The sequence below is a fragment of the Halichoerus grypus genome, chromosome 5 (assembly GCF_964656455.1).
Source record: "Halichoerus grypus chromosome 5, mHalGry1.hap1.1, whole genome shotgun sequence".
Lineage (NCBI taxonomy): Eukaryota > Metazoa > Chordata > Mammalia > Carnivora > Phocidae > Halichoerus > Halichoerus grypus.
This window is the reverse complement of record NC_135716.1, coordinates 77,381,112-77,401,030: the sequence shown is the minus strand read 5'-3', so window position 1 is coordinate 77,401,030 and position 19,919 is coordinate 77,381,112. Positions and strand designations below refer to the sequence as shown.

Sequence of the window (19,919 nt, the reverse complement as noted above, 5' to 3'; positions counted from 1 at the left end):
TGGATGTTTATAGCAGCTTTATTTATAATTGCCAAAATGTGGAAGCCAACAAATGTCCTTCAGTAGTGAATGGATAAAGAAACTGGTACATCTAGACAACGGAGTATTATTCAACTCTAAAAAGAAATTAGCTAGTAATTTCCATGAAAAGACATGGAAGAATCTTAAATGCCTATGACTAAACGAAAGAAGCTAATCTGAAAAGGCTGCATACTGTATGATTCCAACTATATGACATTCGAGAGAAGACAAAACTATGGAGACAGTAAAATGTTTTGTGCCAGAGTTTAGGGGGAGGAGAGGATGAATAGGTGGAACACAGAGGACTTTTAAGCCAGAGAAAATATTCCGTTATGACATTATAGTGATGATATATGTTATCATACATTCATCAAAACTCATACAAGGTACAATACCAAGAGTGAACTCTGGGAAGCAGGACATTGGACTTTGAGTGATTATGGGGTATAAATTTTAACAAAGGTACCACTCCAGTGGAGGATGATCGTGGGGGAGGCTGTGTAGGAAAAGAGGGTATGTGGGAAGTCTCAGTACTTTCTGCGAACCTAAAACTGCTCTAAAAGATAAAAGTCTTTTATAACAACGAACAAGAATCGATGCGCATACTACTCCAAATGGCTATGGTGCAACCAGTTCTGAGAAGTAAGGAAATTTTGACAGAAAAAGAGAATCATCAAGCAGTTGTAGGTCTGAGCACAAAGAGCACAGGCGGAGGAGAAAAGACGGTAAGGCAGCACCTGCTGTGAGAACTGCAATGAAAGTAGAAAATGACAAGATGGACGGGGGCTGGATGAATGGTCCTCCTGATTATTCATGACCCTTGAAACACAATGATTCCAAGCGTTATTTCCACACAAATTTATTTCCCCCCCATGTTCTGATATCTACTTAATCTTAACATTCTCTCGCCCATGGACCTGGACCTGGGCACATCACACCAGAAAGACACCAGCAACAACGTGACCTCCAACACAGCTGAGAGATGCACACCTTTGTAATGTTTCCCCTCCGTGCCCTCCAACTAGCTCTGGGAAGCAGGACATTGGACTTTTATCTGATAACTGGGACTTACGGACGGAAAAAACAACAACCCCGAATCCATCAACAGTGCAGAAGTATACCCAGAGATCGGGATGAAGAGACAGATCAGGGTAAAGGCGAGTTATTCACACAGGCAGAGAGAAAAGCGAGGCAGCTGGAGGCTCAAACAGGATTGGGAGGTTCGCTCTGAATTGTTTAGTGTGGGAAGAAATGAACTCTACCAGTAACCATATGTACAACGAGGGAAAACTTCTGAAGCCTGGCCGGAGGAGTTAGACTTTCTTCAGAACTTCTCACATCTCTTTTTAAATAAAAGTTAAAGGAAAAGGAAGTCTTGGGAGTCTTTAGATTTGACCAGCAAGGAAATTACTGAGAACCGAGGAAAATTCTATCTTCAATATTCCTTTTGAATGTCACTTCTAAGAGAATACATGAAAGCTCAGTAGACTGCGTCCTCTATCGCTCTACGGTTAACGAAACCATTTTCTCCCTTACACGTTAGAATTGCAATGATCTTCCACGGCCAAAGGAGACAAAGGCAAATCATTGCTTGGGATTTATTTATTTGGGGGAAAATCATAAGGTTTTTGTGTCTGTGCGCTTGCTTTCACTTACAGTCTCTTTAATGAATCCAGATGAGAAAAGCTCCCAGCCGGGATTTTAGATAATTTGTTGTTATGCAAAAACCTGAAAAACAAAAGCTAACTTTGAATCACAACACAGTAATGATGCTTTGGGAGACTTTAAAAAAAAAAATTGGAATTGTGAATCCAAATACATTTTTTAAAAAAGTATTTCAGTGTGAGAGAGGGCAAATACAAAACAGAGTGTCATTTATGCAAGCACGGTCTTAAAATTTACATGCATGTGTATTCTCATCCATGTTTTTTTTTTTTAATTTTTGGTTTTATTTAGTTAGAGATTACAAATGCTAAGAATAAAAATCACAGAAATAAGTCTAAACACATAGGAAATCAAGGTAGAGAATGTATTCATTAAAAAGAATGGCACAATAATGTATGACTGCAGCAGCCTGCAAGAGAACCATGAATAACTGGATCCTGCGGATGGCAACCCTTTGTCTATTTTCACTTACTGGCCAGCAACAGTTTTGCTAAAAGACAGTTCCATTTGGTGCTGCTGTGGTCCCTGGCTCAGCCAACCATTTGCCTGTTCCCTTTCAAGTCCATGCGCACATCCCCCACTCCAGGCAGATCACGGAGAAGCACATCCCCAGGCTCTGTTGCTCATGGAGGAGGCCCAGGCCACAGTATCTCTACCCCTCCTTCCACCCGGTCGGTCCTGCACTGGTTTGGGTTCCCTGAGCGCTGCCCTGGCCATACCACTTCTTCCCACTGTGACGAGAGAAACTATGACTAGCAAATAACTAGCTAGGGCTCATCTGCTCACTAGCACCGCTGAACGCATATTCAACAAAGAGCACATGTATGAAGAGACGACATAACAGTAGTCTGCGACACAGAGGAAAGCTCCATGCCATTTATTTCTAGAGACTGTGGTTTTGAGCCTAATTATGAGCATAAATAACCAAATAATGTGTAGAAAATGTTAACAATTAGCTACATCCAGCCTCCCTCTGAGTCCTAATTCATGACCAGTGCCCCATCTCAAAATTAAATAAGATTATCTGACCATGTTTTCCTAGCAATGTATGGTTTTAGCTTAATTTTAACTATTTTATTATCCACTAGGGATTAAGGTAATGGGGTGTCAGCAGGAGTCAAAATATTTTTATGGCTTTGGAATTTGATGCACATCTGAGTAGATATAATTTTTCCTGGTCCTTACTATTTTAGTTCCTTATACCCATTATCCCCAGCTCCACCCAATTCACCAAACTCAGAAGCAATGACTAGAGAAGAAACAGTGAACAGTTAGGTTAAGATGGGTGTACAGACAGAAGTCACACAGTAATTCTCATTCCCCACAAGTCCTAACCCATATCCATATCTCAGGAGATATTGGAATAGAATTTAATAATGAAGAAGTAGCTTGTAGTACATTGCAGCTGAACCTCGGGGAAAGCCACATAATTTGGATAACTTATTCATGTGTTTTTTTGCTGGACTACAAGCTTATTTCATTATTTTACAACTAGTAGAGTCCAGGGTGATAACAGTAAAAATGCTGCTGATCATCTCTTAACATATTTAAAAGGCTGGAAATTACACCAATAACCGGAGATTGAAAGATGTTATCTATTTTCCAAGCCAAGTAGACCAGAATTGTTTAACAGGCAAAATAAATCAAGAAAAAAGCATAACATTGTCATCACCACAGATTTTGAAGCAAGGTATGTAAATCTTGAAAAATCATTGGCAAAAATTTTCTTTCATTTTGTACGGTGACAAAATGTCCAAATTAATGTTATTTCAATATTAGTTTATATCATACATATTATTGGGGTTCCCAAATCAGATACTATTGCTACTTGTTATTTCTATAACTATTTGTTTTCAAGTAGATTAATCTCTCTAAACCTCAATTCTTCTGTCCATAAAATGAGCTTATTATTATAATAGTTATTATTTATCTTCTAGATTACTATATCAGTGACAACATTAAAACAGTAGTAGTATTTCTGTGGTCCTCTTCAGGAGGGGTGCAAAAATGCGTGCCTATGCTTCCTTTTTTCTCTTTCTTCTTTCCAAGTTTTGTGAAGTTAATCTTCAAAATGCTTCTGCTGACTATTTGTTGAATTCTGCTTGTAGAAGTATCACTTTGATTGCTTTACTCCCAACAAGACCTAAAAAGCACCTCTTCCTGTATTGGAAAGTTCATATAATAATTATTTGCTGCTAATGTTTTCTGTCAAAGATATTTGGTTAAAAAGAAAATTAGCAGTATCCATTGCACCGAAATTGATACAAAGACTGATCTCTTTCTTGTGACAGAAATATACAAGTTATCAAAGAAACCAGGCATGCATGAGTTTTTTCAACATTAATGTTCTGAGGAGAGAAAAGCGTATCTTCTGCCTGAAATTTAGGTTAGCATTTCAAGATATATACACTGGAAATCCAAGAGACTTCTAAGAAGAAGAGAAAACCTCATATTCAGATCCTATACTTTGAGAAAGCTTCTTGAAAGAACCTTCGTGTAGTGAGGTGCATGCCTGATAAAGAAGACATTTCCAGGCTGGTTGACTCGATGCCAGTCCCTGCTGCTCCATGGGATGTTGTTTCAAGCTGGTATTCTCCCCAAACCAATAAAACTAAATGTATTCTTAGTCACCATGAATGTTCTTTATGGCTACAGAATACCAAAGTTTTCTTCCTCTTGATATATTTTTCCCTTTTTTTTTTTTTAAGATTTTTAAAAATTTATTTGAGAAAGAAAGAGCACAAGCAGGGGGAGGGATAGAGAGAGAGGGAGAAGTAGGCTTCCTGCTGAGCAGGGAGCCGGACGTGGGGCTCGATCCCAGGACGCTGGGATCATGACCTGAGCCGAAGGCAGACGCTTAACGACTGAGCCACCCAGGTGCCCTATTTTTCCCATTTTTTAAAGAGAGATTCATTAAAGATTCTAAAAGAAAAACCATGCAATATACAAACTATAGCTTGCTGAGTTCAGTCAGCATATAAAAAATAAATACAGGGATCCAGCTTTATAAAGCATGTCCATAGTCTCACCACTTTGCAGTTTGCAAGTGGCACTGGGGAGAAATGGCATAGTTATCAGGTTCTTTGATACCAACCACAAATTATTAGTCAAAAAGTCAGAATTTTGTATACTTTAACAGGCATTACTGCAATTTTCTGCCTATGCATCAAGCTTTAAATTTTCAGCTTGAACATTTTAACCCAGGTGGTTTCACCAAAAGTGTATAGATTCTTTTGCTTGGTGATGTAATAATAAATAGTTTATGATTGATTGTTTAGCGATAAGGCTTATTGACTGGAAAAAAATCTAAGTTTGGTAAAGGGCCAGGATTTTCAAATTCTTCTCTTCATAGGAAAGATGAAGATGCAAGTCTTCACTGGCTTGTATTGGCATCATGCATCCAGTGAAAAGAACATTCCACACAAGTGGTAGGGGTTGACATTTATGAATACACTACATGAGGGCTTTTATCAAAGCCTATAAGTAAAGAACTATTCTAGATACTGTTGCTGCTTTGCTGAATGCACATCACTTGAGGATGTGCGGTTCCAAAGTCATGCTGAATTTGTATAGATTGAGAAATACCTTAATTAAAATAATTTAATTTTAATATTTAAAATATTATTTCAACAAACATACTTCAAAGTTAGAGAGAGAAGAATTCTTACTCAAAATAGTGAACGAGGCATGCAAATTTGCCTCATTCTCTTTCAGAAGTCAACTGAAATAGCCCAGATGGTCAATACAATAAATAAACCCATAACAATCAAGAGGACAGAATGCATAAGGTCATCAACAAATAAGAGATTTCAGTGAACTCTGGAAACATACAAAATGTATGGAAGAGGGTTGGAAGATGAAACAGAAAAAGCAGAAGCCCAGAGAATATATGAAGCAGGAACAATCTGATTGTTTGGGACCCAAGACACCAAACGGAGTAGAGGGACAGGATGGGAAATGGGGTTTACTGAACATATGGATGGAGAAATGTAATTAATTTGTAGCTGCTGCTAAATGCTAAGAGGAAAAAAAATTACATATATATATTTCTTATTATTTTTACAGGTTTTTCTCTAAAGAAATTTTAAAAATTGACAAAGAAAAGTAACAGATTTTGTGCAGAGCAGCAACTGAAGAGGAAACCTTTCCTTTCACATTCTAGTATTTTCTCGGAGAAATCTGCCATTTTCCCACCCAACTGTCCAAACTAAAATTCCCTCTAATGGGAAAATTTTGGAAGAAAACAGACATACCTACAAGGGAACAGGAGCCACTTAGACCTCCAACCCAATATTTTCAAGGATAAATACCAAGGATCACAAGGCACAGGAGCTTAATCAGGACCATGGCAAAGAAAGAACAAGACAAAACAAAGAAAAACCAACTCCAGAAGAAGCAGGAGAATTCAAAGAACTAAAAAAAGAGAAACATAACAAAAACACGTTGTGATTAATATATTCAGAAATCTTTCAAGAAATATGTATATATAGTTTTTATTTACATAATAGGGAGGAAATGAGAAGTTAAAGCCTTTTTTCTTGGTCAGTTTCCTACTTTTTCATGGATCCTAAGATAACAGCCTCCTCCAAAAGGTAGGAGATGCCATCACTGCCATTGGGGCTCTCCTTTGGGGAGCAGGAATCTCCCCTTCCCAGTTTTCAATGGAGGAAAGCAATGCTTATTCATCAGCAAAACTTTCCCCAACATTAAAGTCAGTGGCTTAAGTTCTTTGAACTTATTAGTCATCGTAATGTTAAGTCTTGAATTTGCCAAAGGTGGAACTCACTGCTCAAGGCTGGTGGAGCAGGAAATGGGTATAGTTCCCTCCTCCATTACATACCTTCAGCAAAGCAAGCACACAAATCTAAACAATGCAATTTTATTCATTACAATGCCCATACTTCTATATGCAGATAAGTTTGGAGTGATGGCATGGGAAAGTGGTTGATTAGCTCTTTATATCTTTTAATTTTACTGGTCTATTTCGTGTATCAATATGAAAGGGCATCATTTTCAAAACCTACAGACTCCTAATTACAATTTCTTTTCAGATATATTTTAATTCAAACTGATTCCTGATTAAGTTTAGAATGATGTATCATTATGCACTTTCTTTCTCTTCATAAAAAAAATCTGTATCTTCTGCTAAAATCACAGTTAATTTGTTAATATAAGGTAATCGAGGAAATGAAGGGATAAAGTATTTTCATCCGATAAAAGACAACACAAAAGGAGGCTGTCCAAGTGTCCTTCTGGTTTGTCATTCTTATTTAATGAGCTTATTAAATATAACATTCATCTAGAAAAGTACACACATCATGCTATAAGCATAATGACTTTCCTGAAAGTGAATGCAGCTGGGAAAACAGAAAAAGACAAAACTGCCAGGACTGCAGAAGCTCCCTCCTGCTGTTCCCTATCACCTCCTTCTCTCCAAAGGTAACCACTGTCTAACTTCTAGCTATTACACATGTTATTACTGTTTCTGAATTCAAAAAACAAAATCAAACTATGCAATTTTCAATGTTTGGATTTTTTTTGCTCAAAATGTTTCTGAGATTCGTATGTGCTGTATGGTCTTCTGTTGTATGAACATGCAGCAACTTATTTCTCTTCTTTTGTTGTTGGATGCTTGAGTAGCTCTACAGTGGAGCTGTTAGAGGTGATTATGCCATAAACACCCTAGAACACGCTCTGGTGCACATGCATACATGTGCACGTCTGCTGTGTCTATAACTAGAAGTGGAACTGATGGATAGGTCATAGGGGATGTGTATAGTTAATTGTGGTAGATTCTGCCATAAGTTTGCAAAGTAGTTTTACCTCCTTGAAATGCTCATTGCTTTTGTCCTATTTTTAATTGGGTTACTGGTCTTTTCTCCATTGATTTCAAACTATAGAATGGCTTACAGTAACTCTAACTTATAGTACAAAGGTGCAGACTTTGCTTCTTAGGCTTACACCTGATCTCCAGGGCAGTCAATACATTGTATAAACAGAAGAAGTAAAGCAGAAGCAAAGGAAGTCGAGAGAGTCAACACTTACAGTCGCTCTAATTTCAGAAGGTCTCCAAATGTCTCTGGCTGTAGTGTTTCTATTTGGTTGAAATGAATATACCTGGAAGGCACAAAATGAGCTGGTTATTTCTTGTGCTGGTGAGTAAAATAAAACGTTTGAGGAATTAACAATAGCTTCAGCTGAAATTCAGCTCTGAAGTATTTCAAGTTCCCTCTGTTCTTTATAGTCCTGGGTCTAAAACCTGATGTTCCAACAGGGAACCAACATGAAGCACATCCAGAAGCAGTAACTCAATATCACCTCTTCTCTTAGGTAGTGCTCTTGAGTAGAAAGATACTACATGGTTGGTGAAGTTACTCTTCAACTCATTAAAATTTTTTTGAAGATTTTATTTATTTATTTATTTATTTATTTATTTATTTATTTAAGAGAGAGCATGTGAGAGAGAGAGAAAGAGAGAGAGAGAGAGCACAAGCAGGGGGAGGGGAAGAGGGAGAAGCAGACTCCCCACTGAGCAGGGAGCCCAACTCGGGGCTCGATCCCAGGACCCTGAGATCATGACCTGAGCCTAAGGCAGACACTTAACCAACTGAGCCATCCAGACACCCCCACTTATTAACATTTTTTAAAATGAAGCTAGAATAATAAGACTGGAATCATAATAAGACACATTACAAGTGACCACATGCTTATTACATTTTAAGATAGAGGGAATGTTCCTGTCTAGAGAAGAGAAAAAAATGACATATTTTATATAATGTGATGAATATTTGAAGTGAATTAATTATGCCTGAGGGTATATACAAAGTAATGTTTCTTGTTTTAATCCATTTAGAACTAGACCTTTTCAGTCCTTGGCAACCCCCTATGCAATCAATCCAGGGGATACTTCCAAAGCTGCCATTTCAGAAAGGCTTCTCTTGAAGTAACAAGCAGCACAACTGAAGACAGAAAGATTTCCCTTTCTCTCAGAAATTCTGTGATGAAATGGAGAAACATGGCTTCAAAGCACAGGGCTGAGCAGAGCAAATCTTAGATCCACTGCTAAGGCTACATACTTCTCTACAAAAATTTAAATATCCACCTTGCACCTGACTTCTAAACACAGTTTTGTCAAAATCACTGAAATGAAACCAACAGTCACATCCAGCAGTCTATAGTGAACTGTCTGCAGAAAGCACCTCAAACATAAAATTCACCATGAGAAAGGACAGACCAAGTTTCACATTGAATTATGTCCAAACAGAAGAACACAATAATTGCACTTGACTTAGTCAACAGAAAGTTATTTGACTTAAAGTGAGGACACAAGAAGAGAAGCTTTATTTTTTATATGTTTACATTAAATATATTTATTTACCCACAATTAGAACTACTTTTGAAAGAAAAAATAAAAACATTTTAAGGAAAAGAAACACCTCTCCTTCATAGGCTCCTTTCTTATAAAATCATTATTACAGGATGAGCACTTCAGACATCAGTGCAAAAGCATAATAATTACGATAAAAAGGATGTAGTTGGAAAGGAATGATAATTTCAGACTGTGTTAAGTTGGATCCTGGAGGCAGTACTGCACCTTCCCACTCTCTGAAATTTGGTATCCTGGCTGATGGTCACAACATTCCTTCCAAGGGTTCTACTAATTATAAAAGCTACAACAATGACACTGTGTAAGATATAATTGCCTTAATGTTTGCATAAAACAACTTTGTTCTTTATATTACACATACACACTCACACATACCACACACTGCCCTCTAAAAATCATTACTTCTGTAATTGGTCTAGCACACAGTGGAGGAGGTAGAGCGTGGAAGAGTTCAAGACAGAAGGGACGGGAATGGGATATTCAGGGTAAGACCAAGTGTGGGAGGAAGGAAGGAAGAGAGAGGAGCTTCAGTGATTACACTGAAGAAAGATTTGGAAAGAGGCCAATTACAGGATTTTTCTTTCCAAGTGAAATGCATTGCATCGTTGGAATTCCATGCTTACTAATGTAGAGTGCAAAAAGACACTTCATGATGACTATGAATAAATGCTGATTAGGGCTCCAAATTTAGCATGAACTAAATAATAATAACAGCAACAACACCAAACACTATTGTTCTGTGTACTTTACATGCATTTAGTCATTTTTAATCCTCACAACTATGCTGTGAGATGAGTTCTATAAATACCCCTATTATTTAAGTGGGAAAAATGTGTTATAAAGAGGTTAAGGTACTTGCTCAATTTTGTGCAGCTTCTAATTGCCGGGATCAAGATTCAGTTTATGCAGATGTTTGTTTTTTCTTATCACCTGAGTCCACAGTCTGTCTGGTGGCAAAGTGAGTGGCTGCACACAGATCAGCAGACAGGCAGAGCACACACAGATGATCTAGTGAGACCTGATCCAACAATGTCAGGAGCAAAGCCTTTCTCAGGTAGGGAAATGTCTGCTCCACGTGGAGAACTCAAGAGCTGATCAGTAATAAATCCAAGCTACGCATCGAGCAAAACCCATGCTTACAGACACCACTGGAGGCTACTTCTCAGCATGCATGGCAGCCAATCCCACTACATTAGTGCCTTCCTCTCCTGGAAGGTGTAGCGTCCTTAACTGAGGGAAAGTATCATATTCCGATTCCTGGAACAACCTAACAAGCCACAGGAAAAAAGGTCACAAGCCAAGGTCTGTCATTTAGCCACTTGAATGCCAAATTTCAGATTTTAGAAATGAGTACTCTAGTTTATGAATGAGCTAAGCCCTTGTTTTCCCTCCTTCCTATCTTTTAAACTTCTTGTGAACAATTTCTTTATTAGAATTTTTGCCGCATAAAACCTGGAGTTTAGCAGAAACACTTCCCATTGGCATTCTGAAGAGCTTGCGCCGGTATCCAGGTATGAGCAGAGCTTTCTGTTGAGAGTCAACTAAATCACTGAGTCAACTAAAATCAGGGCCAGAAGACAATCTAAGGGTTACAATAGCATACAATATTTTGTTCAATATCATAGCTACTGTGATGTTAAGGACTAATCTACAATTATATTTTTTGTCAATAAATTTTGTGATTTGTACTGCACAATAACTAAAGAATTTTTAAAATATTGATTTTTACATTTAAATATTCTGTACTTTGCAGTTGATGCTTAGTAATTCATAAGAAATGCATAATCTTTTCCAACACGCACATACTGAGAACCTACTAATCACAGCCCTGTTTATTCTGCATTCGAGGAATGCTTCCCAAGAACAAATCTCCCAAATTCTAAACTCATCCAGGGTGAAACTTCCAGGTCAAATACTTTCTACTGAACTTTAATCTAATATACTACATGGTAGGATAAGCAACTAGTATTTGAATTCACTACTAATAAATGTGAACAATGCACAAAAGTAGATTTTGTTCCTAGCAGGGAAATAAGACAACCCAGAGAGTTCTGTTTGATTGTAGCTTTTTGTCTATATGATTTGACAAATTTCCTAACAAAATGAAAAATTTTTTTTTTTTACTTTAACCCAATTCAAAGCAGTATAATGTGTTGTTGGGCTGATTTGATTCATGCCGTGGCTTTAGCCCAGTCAAATAAAGAGGGATTTAGGTTTGATTTTTTTACTCTCTTCTCAACTTCGTAACATAGCAAGCCTATCCTCTCCTGTAACCTTACTTTTACTGGGCTCTTGAAATTTCTGACATTTTCAGGTACCTATTGCTAGGTAGATAAATGTGAATGATCACTTGAAAAGATTGGAATTCTGTTTTGAATCATTTCAAGACATTTAGACACAAATAAATCAGTAGCTATCTCTTCATATGTTGAAGGAAGAAAATTATCCCACTGTCATTTCATATTTAGTCAAACACAGCCTCCCTAGATGATTTCATCTACACCGATGACTCCAATCATCTCTACCTAGAAGGCTTACAAATTACATCTTCAGATGTACCTCTAAGACCTAGATTCATACATCTAGCTTCTTACATATCCTCTGGATGTCACAAAGGTATCTCAAACCCAGTATGCCTGAGGCCCAGCTCATAATTTCCCTCCACCATACCTGCTCTCCTGTGCTGTTGCCTGTCTCAATGGAACCATTACATACCAATGTGTGAAGTCAGAAAACTAGCAATGAGTCTTCCTCCCTCACTCCCTATATCCTATCCAACTCCAAATTCTTTTGACTTTACCTTCTAAATATCTCTTGAATTTATTCCATCCTCCTTTTTCCACTACCTCTGCACTGGACCAAGGCATGCCCTTAGGTACTGCAATATAGGAAGTATTAAAACCCTTAAATGTTTTCAATTTGTATAAGAACAAAGATAAAGTTCTCTACAAAGCCAAGTCCCTTCATGATCTTACCTGAAAATGTTTTTCCAGCCTCCCCTTTTATCTTGTTCTCCTTCACCACCTCAATCCCAGCACTCTTGCCTTCTCCCAGGCTCTTATATTTGCCATACTCTTGCCCACAGGGGTCTTCATGCAGTTGTCTTCTCAGCCTGATAACCTTCCCCTCCTCATTTTGCTTGAATTCCTACTTGGTGTTTAGATCTCAACTGTGTTATTTCCTTCAGGAAGCCTTTCCTGAGCTCCTTGTCAAATCCCCTATTAAGCCTTTCATTGCACTGCATAGTTGCAATTTTATACTAGTTTGAGTGGTTGTTCGAACCATGTCTATCTTCCCTAACTAGACTCTTAAGTTCCATGAAGACAGAGACCATACGGGGTTTAAGTTCATTTCCAAAAATCCCAGTTTCCTAGCACAGGCTTAATGGATAGATAGATACTCAATATATAGTTGATCACTGAAAGAACAAATGACCAGCCAGTATCTTTACACAGTCATTGCCTTTGCAAAGAAAAAGCTAAAACATTGTACCCTTAGCACATTCTATGGTATATGAAACAAAAGATGGGCTTATGAATCTTAATGAAAACTTTCTGTATTAATATTGGCTCAGCATCCTAAAGGGCACAGCATTTTCTTGGGGAAGAATCACAACAAATTTTGACATTAACCCTGACTTTTGTGAGATCTGTAATAATGTATGTTTAATTGCATTTCCTAAAACCTTATTAGGCGCAACAAACCTGAAGGACATCTAGCAAATTCCTGGGGCTTTCGGAATCAATCTCATTCCAAAGAGATGTTTTTACAATCACAGGTTTTTTGTGTGAGCATGGACAACATATTTGACAGCTCTTACCTGAGTAAATATTGACTTACACAGCCAGCCCCAGGTAATTAGCCCACCCAAATGAGGACAAAAATCTTCCCAAGTTTTATAAAACATGCAGAACAAGAACATGTGGCCAGAGAATGACAACAAAAATAACAGAGAAAGAATGGTTCTCAGGGAGAGAAGTTGCTGGTATTGATTTAGCTTTTAGTGTGAACTCACTGAGCCACATAAAAACAAATCCATTGTGCTGTACCATCACCTTGGCAACCCCACTCTAATGTAAGAGCAGAGATGGGAAGAAGAACACTATATTTATCTGTACCTAACTGCACAATCAAAAAAGAATATAAGTTCAATGCACCGAACCCTTTGCATGTGTCTATGTAAAACATAAGCTAAGGAAATATGAATTGGGATGACTGAGGAGATGTTTAAAATAAGTTCTCAACAATCCTGCACATAAAACAGACCTCAGAGAAGGCAACACTGAGGTGACAGCTGACTTGGAGATCTACTGTGCCCTGCCTCCATATTCACCAAAGAATTTTTGCATGCTGGATGCACCATTGTGACTCCAACTATCCATACAAATCCGATGAGATTAAAATATGCATTTTCTAGCTTCATTGCACAATAGCAAGTAGGAATGATCTTTTAGAACAATAAATTATTCATACAGTTTAGGAGTTAATTAAGCATTTGAATAGAGATCTTCATTTCAGAGCACAGTAAATTATTTTAACTAATTTTAAAGGAAAAAATGACTGAATTACCATAATCCATTAGGTTCAAGAGAAAAGCTTTCTAGTATCTTATTTGGATGCTGTGCTGAAGTCAATAGTGTATTCTACCAAAATCTATTATACAAAGGATTATATTTATTCTTAAACAGTTAAAACCAGCTAAAATTTATATTGTACAAGCTTGACTCCTCAAAAAGTTTTTCAATCATAAATTAGAATACTTATGGAAAAAGTCGTGTTTCTAAAATAGTTTAGGTATAATCCAATTCCAGTCTTTATTTCTTTTCACCTGAACTAATAGCTATAGATAAATGGACCTTCCAAACCAAGCCTTTTCTTTTCAATCTGCCATATTGAATTATCTGATAGCTATTTCAGAAAAAAGTGTTGACTAAACTGGTCCCTTATTAGGATCCTTAATATCTCCCCCATTGTCTTCTGCTAGAATTCAAGGTTTCCCAAGATCTAGTGCCAACTTGTGACTTCCCTCATCTCTCACATGAGTCTAACCACCCTCTAACCAAATTTTTATTTCCCTATCTCTGAATCCCCCTTTTTTAAAACTAGTGTCTGTGTTTAAAATGTTTTCTCATCCATTTAGATGCAATTCAAATAGTATTTTCTCCAATAAGGACTTCATGTCAAAAGTAACTTTACTCCTCTGTGATCCTTTAGCATATTAAAACATTAATAGGCTCTATTGAGTTCCTTTGTAGTGTAAGACAAGATCCTTGACCTTCTCAGAGATTTGAGTCTGGTTAGAGGTAAAAGATAAGAAATCAATGACCACAGGCTGTGTATTATGATAATGTATGCAAGGAAAGCCATGAGAGTATGAAGGATCTAAACCAGATTTAAAGGTAAAGAAAAGTTGTGCAGAAAATAGGATTCGTTAACTAATTTTTACGGACAAGCTGTACTTACCTAGATATAAAAGAAGAAAGGCAGTTTAGGAAGTGGAAAGACAAGTATATGTGAAGCACAGAGGCATAAAAGCACATGGCTCTTTTACAGAATGGAAGTAGTTGGACAGAGGCATCCGTGCCTGCAGAAGTCAAGAAGCTCAGCAAGGAAGTTTGAACTTGATCCTAAAAGTGATCAGGATACAAGATTTAAAGAAATGGAATTCCTTAATGAAATTTTTTTTATTTTAGAAACATTATTCTGGTAACAATCTGAACAAAAGATTGGAAGTTAGCTAGAGAGAGATACGAGCTAGATCAGTGTTTTCCAGCTTAGGGTGCTTTTGCCCACCCTGGGGGATATTTGGCAATCTGTGAAGATTTTTGTTTGTCACAACTTGGGGTAGGGCTGCTATAGGCACCCAACGGTAAGAGGCCAGGACTGTTGCTCCACATCCTACAACACAGGATAGCCCCCACAACAGTACCTGGCCCTTCCTGTCAATAAATGCTGAGCTAGAGATTCAGAGATAGGGAAATACATATACATATACTTATAATGTACTTATACATATACTTATACATATACATAAATTTTTTTTACACTGTTATATTAGTTTCAGGTGTATAATATAGTGATAAAAGCCTGGCTTGATTTTTAAGCAGAGAAGAGTGGTGGTGACTTTGGATGCTGTATGGAGTACAGACTGAAAGACTGAAGAGTAGAAGAGATACTCCAGAGCCCAGGAAAAACAAAATGGTAAGAAGCAATTAAAAGGGTGCCAGAGAAGAGGAGAGAACTAAAGTAAGTTAAGGAAGACCCTACAGAGGAGGGAAGGGATTGAATGGTACCAGTGCATAATTGAAAGGTGTCACTTTAAGCAGGAGGTGAGAAAGTGACCCAGTGAAACAGGCTGGGAACAATTTATGACAGTCTCTTGGTAGCCAGGAAAGCGAGTGAGATGGCTCTTTGCCCTCAATTTTCCTCCTTAAGGTAAAAGGCAAAGGTAACTCTGAAATGCCAGAGAAATGTATGAAATAAAGACAGAGGAGCACATTTTGAACTGTCGCTACAGCAAGCAAGATAAGTTCAGTACATTGGTATTGTCACTGCTAGAGCTGGTGTTGAAATTTGACTTTTCAACATTTGAGCCTCTTGGTGACTCCCTCCTCCTCAATATACTTTCCACACTGGTTTTTCTTCTGCTAAAGGGCTGCTCCTTCTCAATCCCTTTGCTGTTTCCAGTCTTGTGACTGTGAATACTTTCTGTAGGCCAGTGACAGCCGAGCTGCACAACCAGGCCAGACTACTCTCTCACACTCCTGCCTCCAAGCCCGCTACCTACCTCATATGCTACCTTGGCTGTCCAGTAGACTTCTAGAACTTATGTGCAAATCTGCCATCCTGATTATCCCTCCATAACCCATTCCACCCGCAGCCTCCTCCATCTCAGCTGATGGCCCTTTCTTCTAGTTGCTTAGGCCAAAAATCTTGAGAACATCATTGACTTCTTCCTTTCTCTAAATCCTGCATCCAAGTGGTGATTTTCAATAGGAAGTGCACCCAGGTAAAACCTAGACTACTACAAAGTATAACAGAGGCATCACTGTCTCTGGCCTGGTTTATACCAAGGGCTTCCTGACTACTCCCTGCTTATCCCTTCCTGGCCTAAGTCTGTTGTCAACAGGGAAGTCAAAAGAAGACAGAAAATGCAGAAGTCACAGTAATCATTTTAAAACCTGTCAGATCAATCCTGCCACCTCTTTCTTCAAACCCCTGCAGTGTTCACTCAGAACAAAAAGCAAATCACTCACAATACAAAGCAAATCCACTCTTTTGATCTGCAATATCCTGCGCTAACTGAGCCTGTCTCTTTGCTCTGGCCACATCAGCATCCAAGCTAACCCTCTGACATTCCAGGCACACTCCTAGCTTATGGTGTTTGTAAGGGCTGTCCCTTTGCCTGCTCTGTGCCTCCCTCAGGCATACACAAGCCTATTTCCTTCCTGAGTTCAAGTCTTGACTCAAATGCACCTCCTCAATGAGGCCTCCTGTTTCAAATTACAGCCACTGCTGTAATTTGGCACTGCTAAGCCCCCTCCCTTCCCTGTTTTTGCTCATATACATAAATATATTTTTAAATATTTGCCATAGACCTACATAATTCTATACAATATATTATTTATTATTTTTATGGTTTGTCTCTCCTGATAGGTTGTCTTCCCTGATAGATTTGTACTTATTTTAGGTAGTAATTAAAACGTTCAATGGTAGGGAATTGATATCAGTGTTGCAATTTAGTGGCACAATCTGGCCAAAGGTATTACAATGGAACAGAACAAGGGATGAAACTTGAGGCTTTCATAGTGGTGTAGAAATGAAGAAATGAGGGGCCTGGGATGAACTGGCAGCAAGTGTAATGTGATGCAGGGGACAACCCAAGAGAAAACCCACCAGTCACCATAGGCCTTATACAGGGACAGGGTGGTTCAATGGAAGACGGCAAGCTTTGGACATGGGAGCCTGTACTCACCTCCTTACTTGCCCCCTTACTCTTTGCCATTGGGAAAAAGCACTCGCTTCTCTGCAAGATGGAGCTAATGATGCCTCATTTGAAGGTGGCTGAAGACTGCAGATCATACAAAAATACCCAGCACTTTCCTGGCAGGTGGCAGATGTCCATGGCATCTGATTAGAAGTAGAAGGCACAGGAGGCAGAGAAAATCCATAAGATTTAGAACTTTAGACAAGGGCTTGGCATAGGGACTTTTTGGCCAAGGCTTACACCCATACCCCTATCCCTCATACAACATAGATGAGGGTCAAGAGCCAATTGAGAAGCTGTTATTAGTGTGTACCAGCATTCTGTGACTCCCAATACAGAGTTTTTTCGAAAAACTGGAATGGACAACTTGGTTTAGTCCTGAGGCCAAAGCAGAGCCTTTTACTGCCTGCTTCCAAATCTAAATCATAGGGTCCTCCTTCTCAAGCTTATTTTCAGATATCCCCAGGACTGGAGACCATGCCAAAGCCACTTAGCAACCAGATTGCTGGCCAGCTGCACACAGGACAGAAAGAGCATGGCTGGCCCAGCCATCACTGTGGGTCACCACAGAGTGACTCTGGTTCAGGAATATCAATCACCAACCCACTAAATTTGCTCCTCCCTTTTCTGTGGGAAGGCACAAAGGAAAGGGGAGAAATGCCTATAATGGAGATGCAACACTCCCTTGTTAAGGATACAGTAAGCTTGAGAAGAAATGTTTGAGAAACACGAGAAGGGGAAAAAGTAGATGTCCTCTTCCCCAGCATACTGCATTTATTATATTTCTTCCAAGTTCTAAATGCTCCGTCACCTACCCAAGTTACCTGCTAAAATACTTTAGTCGAATTTAAACCCAAGCTAATAATGACATGATCTCACATTTCCTTCATGCACCATAATTTTACGACATTGTCACAGTGGACAATATTCATTGGGTCAGATGGCTCCTTCTGAGATCACTTCCATAAAATCTCCTAAATGGGGTATTATGCACAATTTATACATCTACTAAAACTTTTAAAGTGGAAAAAGTATAGAGTATTTCAGATAAAAGCAGCATAATGTAGAAATTCAGAGCTCATGCTGTGAAGGAAAGAAAGCAACAAATTTAGACCCAGTAGAGGGAAGAAATATGCTGAAGAGAAGAGCAAAAACTAAACCACCTGACTGTGAAGACAAAAGTAAGGAATAAACTTGATATAATGTGTACCATGGGATTTCTAAGTAAGATGGCAGAAATCGCTGAAGACAGAAATCACTGGAAAGATCAAAATCAAAAAGGATGAAAAATTCCAATATGTGCCTATCTTGGCCATAAAGTGTAGATTTGTTTGTGAGAGTAGTATGTAAAGAGGGAGACATGTGAGATAGATTCTGAGGAAATAAAAGTAATCTTGGGAGGATGCATGCCTACATGACCTCACACAAGACCCACCTTTCCCTCAGCTTCCAGAGTTTTCACTCAAATGAAATCAATTTCATAGACACATTAGGAATCTGGGGCTTGTTCAGAGTGGACTGTAGCTAGCAGGATGCTAAGGACCTGGATCCAAGAAGGAGATTAACAGGTGAAAATTGAGATAAAAGAGAGATTAATACAGGCTAAAGTCTGAAGTGGGCTCTCAGCCAAGTTAGGCTATGTTCTTCCAAGCTAGTCCTTGGCATAAAGTGTCAGGTTAGTTGAAAAAGACTGAAGGGGCGCCTGGGTGGCTCAGATGGTTAGGTGTCTGCCTTCGGCTCAGGTCATGATTCCAGGGTCCTGGGATCGAGCCCCGCATCGGGCTTTCTGCTCAGCAGGGAGTCTGCTTCTCCCTCTCCCTCTGTCTCCCCCCTGCTCATGCTCTCTCTCTCTCCGTATCTCTGTGTCTCAAATGAATAAATAAAATCTTTAAAAAAAAAAAAAAAGAAAAAGACTGAAGATGGGAAACAGTGAGGAAAGCACAAGAGGCCAGCCTTTCATGTGCTTAAGCCTGAGCCTTATGCTTTCTTACTCAGTGGAAGTCACTTCAGAAGCTGCGCTGGGATGAACCTGAGGGCAAAGACGGAGGGTGCACATCTGAGTAGCTAGACAAAGAACCAGAAAATTATTCTTAGTTCTGTTGGGGAGAAAGAATTTACTCTACTCTTCAAGATCCTTCCAGCTGGACTAAGAATCAAATTGACATGAGACAGATTAAAGGAGAAAATCAAATTTAATAGTGTATGTACAGGGAATCCACACAGACATGGAAATTCCAAAGACAGTCAGGCAACATGATGGTTATATGGTAGGGGTCTGAGGCTACAAAGGGGAGAAAGACCATTAGCAAGAATGTAAAAGAAGGCATTTGAAAAATAAAAGTTGTTCTATTATGTTGACATTTCTTAGGTAAAGAGGAATCTCTATCAATAGCTCTCTTCCTGGTACAAGCAGGCAATTGAGGGGTAGGTAAAGAGCTTTTTCTGAATCCGCTGGGTTTGGAATGCTTTTAACTCAAAATAATGTTCATGCCAAAGTGACCCATCTTGGGGCGGCCTGCCCTTGGTCCTTACACTTCACACAACAATATGACCTCACTGATTTCTTTTTATCACTAGAGACAAGCATGGCATTTGACTACTATATCTTTAACAAAACTTTTCTAAAAGAAACCAAATGAAACTATAATAAATGTTACTCAAAAGCCAATAGAAGTCTTTAGATGAAGTACACTTAAAAATTTACTATATATGTATTTGTTCACAAACATTTAGGAGAACAACATTTTTACTTGTATGCATATATGCCTGCTTCCTTTTATTTTAGATTGGCTTCAGAAGCTCAAATTCAGTTTTTAAATGTGTACATTGTAAAAGTTAGACTTAAGTTTGCTCCACAAG

General features: G+C 38.5%; 1 protein-coding gene across 1 annotated transcript in view; it reads right to left on the bottom strand.

Moving 5' to 3' along the window:
- PXDNL (peroxidasin like) overlaps window positions 1-19,919 on the bottom strand; it is a 489,791-nt gene that overhangs the window by 163,806 nt on the left and 306,066 nt on the right. Inside the window, exons 5-6 of the mRNA XM_078072396.1 lie at window positions 7,732-7,803; window positions 1,678-1,749 (exon numbers count right to left, since the gene is read on the bottom strand). Coding sequence (XP_077928522.1) covers window positions 1,678-1,749; window positions 7,732-7,803 — 144 coding nt within the window. The remainder of the gene's footprint in view (window positions 1-1,677; window positions 1,750-7,731; window positions 7,804-19,919) is intronic.